Source organism: Capsicum annuum, chromosome 12, assembly GCF_002878395.1.
Source record: "Capsicum annuum cultivar UCD-10X-F1 chromosome 12, UCD10Xv1.1, whole genome shotgun sequence".
In the NCBI taxonomy this organism is placed as follows: Eukaryota; Viridiplantae; Streptophyta; class Magnoliopsida; order Solanales; family Solanaceae; genus Capsicum; species Capsicum annuum.
Genome location: NC_061122.1, coordinates 135,590,003 through 135,593,289, shown reverse-complemented (window position 1 = coordinate 135,593,289; position 3,287 = coordinate 135,590,003). Strand labels below are relative to the sequence as shown.

Below are 3,287 nucleotides of genomic sequence, written 5' to 3'. Positions count from 1 at the left end.
CATTTTTGCTTTTAAATATCAATTCAAGTGCCAAAGTTGGATATAATCCATCTGTCTTTGGATTGAACTCAGGAAAGTTTATGTTTTCTGAATTAGAATTGCTTTCTAGGATCTTGAAAGCTTCAGAGTTAACACAATCAGAATCTCCTTCTTCACAAGCCATCTTTTTCCGCACTTCTTCGCTAACTTCATATATGCATGCCCCGCTTTCACTCCTTCCTAATGTGTCATGTTCATATGAGAAATCATTTTCTGATTCTTCAAAATCGTCATCACTTGAAGAAAATTCAGTCCTCCTTCGTTGTTGAAGGTTTTTCCAACATCCATTCCAATATAAGAGTCTAAATGCTCAAAGCAAACCTCAATTACTCTATCTTCAGGGATGTTCTTGAAAACCAAATTAGCTTCTAAATCAGTTGAAACAAGCCTCATCTTTTCACCGAGTCTACCATATCTGTGCCAAAATGCGACTAAATCATCATCATATCCACAGATCTCAGCCATAATCTTGAATTGTGATAACTTTATTTCTGAAACATCAACATAATCAATGAACTGAACACAACCCCCAAAATAATGTCTTTTAGGTCGGTGCTTCATAATATCACTGTGGGTTACGTTGATGCTGATTTTTAAGACACCTTGTACAGAATCTGCGGAACAAAGAAAAAAAGAGATGAAGAATTGATAACTTTTTAGCAGTAAAGCCTCACAAAAATAAAGGCTTAGAATCCTAAAAACTCACCATAGAAAGGACTTGTATCACCTTCTGCTCGTAAAATCATAGTCCTAAGCTTTCAATAATGGTGTCAATTGATAAAATTAATTTAGGGTTTTCTTGTGATGTAGTGAGAATGGGGAGAAAGTGACATGAGAAAGTTAATAGCGGGAAATGGCAAAATCGCCGAAAAGAATAGCGGGGAGAGAGAAAATTAGACGGAGCCTATGAATTCCGTTAAAATAAACCTAGTCACCTGTATAAAAATAGATAAAAACCAAATTTGATAGATTTTTAGATAATTAAAGGACTAAAATTGATAAATGTATATTTAAAGGACTATTTTGGATCTACTATTATAGAGAAGGGACTATATATGTCGTTTTCTCATCTAATCTAATATATATATATATATATATATATATATATTAGATTAGTGTACGTGTTTTGCACGTGTGTTTCACGTCAATCAATACAATATACACAAGAATTAAGGATAATATTATTAAAAAGTTGTAATTATAGTCACGTTATTATATTTATTTTTGATAATATAAATCAATATTGTATCTCAAATATGTTACTGTATGTTGTATCTCATCTATTAACTTTTTATTTTTGCAAACGCAAGAATAAATTAATTCGAATTTCATGCAAATTTAATTATAGTTTTCATGCAATATACATAGGTTCTTCCAAAAATTTCGTTGATACTTTTCTTTTTCTCCGATTCCCCTCTTATTCTTTTGGATTTTTTGGCATTTTATTTTCTTTCTTTCAAATGTTTAGTATTTCTAATATAGTTCAAGAAAGATTTAAAAAGTAAACTTTATTCAATTTTAAAGTACTAATTATTACAAATTCTTATATCTTAAGAATAGTTAAAATTTAATACAGAACCTATAACTTTCACTAATTTCAAAATTTTATATTTTATTTGTAAATGCATTAATGTTATTCAAATTTAGATGTCAACGTAATTTTAAATAAATTGAAAAGCATAACCCAACACTTATGAATTACTATGAAAAGGTGGAAATATCTAAATCTTGTGCATTTTCTTCTTGTTGTTGACCGTTGTGGTGCTATATGCCCAATATAAGAATAGATTTTTAATATAAAGAAGGGTGCAATGGAGCATGCCTGCGTAGTACAAGAGGACTAGGACTTTAATTACTAAGTATGGCTTCGAATTGTCTTTAAAAGAAAACTTACTAAGTATGGCTTCTAAGGACCAATGAATTATTATGAAAAAATGCATAAATATACACTTAATTTACTATATTTACACAAACCTACACTCTAATAAAGTAATTATAAAAATTTCAACTAATTTTTTTTATCTTCATTGGATATATCGAAAACTAATTATGTATCTCGATAGACTCAAAATTAAAAAAAATAAATTCGAAGCTAATTATGTATCGTTATAAAGGAAAAAATGTATCTTTAGTTAGAATTATTATGTATCTCGATAGATTCAGAATTAAAAAAATATATCGGATGCTAATTATGTATCTTTACAGAAAAAAAACGTATGTTTGTTATATGTATCAAAAGCTAATTATATATTTCAAAAGACACAAAATTGAGATTTTCAATAATTATGCAAAACATCAAAATTTTCAATAATTAAACTCTAAACTGTTAAATGTAGATAGTTTGAATCTCGAGAAGCAAGATATATCAAATAATTTAGAAGAAGGGAGCAATAAAGAATCAAACTAATATAACAACTTAGATCTAATTGTTTAACAACTTGGAAAAATAGTATAGGTCCTTTTTCTCTATTATTACATACGTAAAATAATAATTTATGAGGAACATGAGAATTTACTGAACTGTTAGTGGAGGCGGAGTAGCGGTAGGAGAAGATTTTGATTTATTTTTTCAAGTGGATAGAATTTAAATAGCACGGAAAAGTTCTTATTTATTTTAGGAGTCTTTTTTTCCCCATATGTTTAAAACTCTACATTAATTATTCCTAAACCTAATTTTGAGAAAAACTGACGATCCATGAGTAACCAATCAACCTCCTTTTTTTAAAGGAAAAAAAATTTCACGTATTCATATGTGGAATAAGGAAAAATAAAAATTCACGTATTCATATGTTGAAAGAAGTATGTATCCAAATCATAAACCAAAAAGGAGGCTAAGGTAAAAAAAAAAAAAAATAGTAATTCTTTTTTTTATAAAATTAATTTGAGGAAAAAAAAGTGAAAAGACTATTTTCTCTATTATAAAATATTTTAATGTAGGGTAAAAAGTTCGAATCACTTTTATATAAGTGTCTTCACACTTTTAATATATATATATATATATATATATATATAGAGAGAGAGAGAGAGAGAGAGAGAGAGAGAGAGAAAAAGGAGACTAATAGGCATTCTTATGTGGCATGCCTCATAGGCCAAGAAAAATATTTATCTTTTTTCTCTTTTTTAAAAAAAAATTCCTTCATTCTTTTATTAATTAATTTGTTTATTAATTTAAAACTTATATCATATTTACTACACCTAATTATAGCTCATGAGTTATAAAAAAAATCTCTATCTATTTGTATTATCAC

General features: G+C 27.6%; 1 protein-coding gene across 1 annotated transcript; it reads right to left on the bottom strand.

Moving 5' to 3' along the window:
- Nucleotides 1-219: 219 nt before the first annotated feature.
- On the bottom strand, nt 220-884 carry LOC107849790. The gene is made up of 2 exons (XM_016694347.2): nt 746-884; nt 220-653 (listed from the first exon to the last, which is right to left on the bottom strand). Exons 1-2 carry the CDS (start codon nt 783-785, stop codon nt 220-222), a joined length of 474 nt encoding a protein of 157 aa, XP_016549833.1. The 5' UTR covers nt 786-884.
- Between the last annotated feature and the right edge of the window lie 2,403 nt (nt 885-3,287).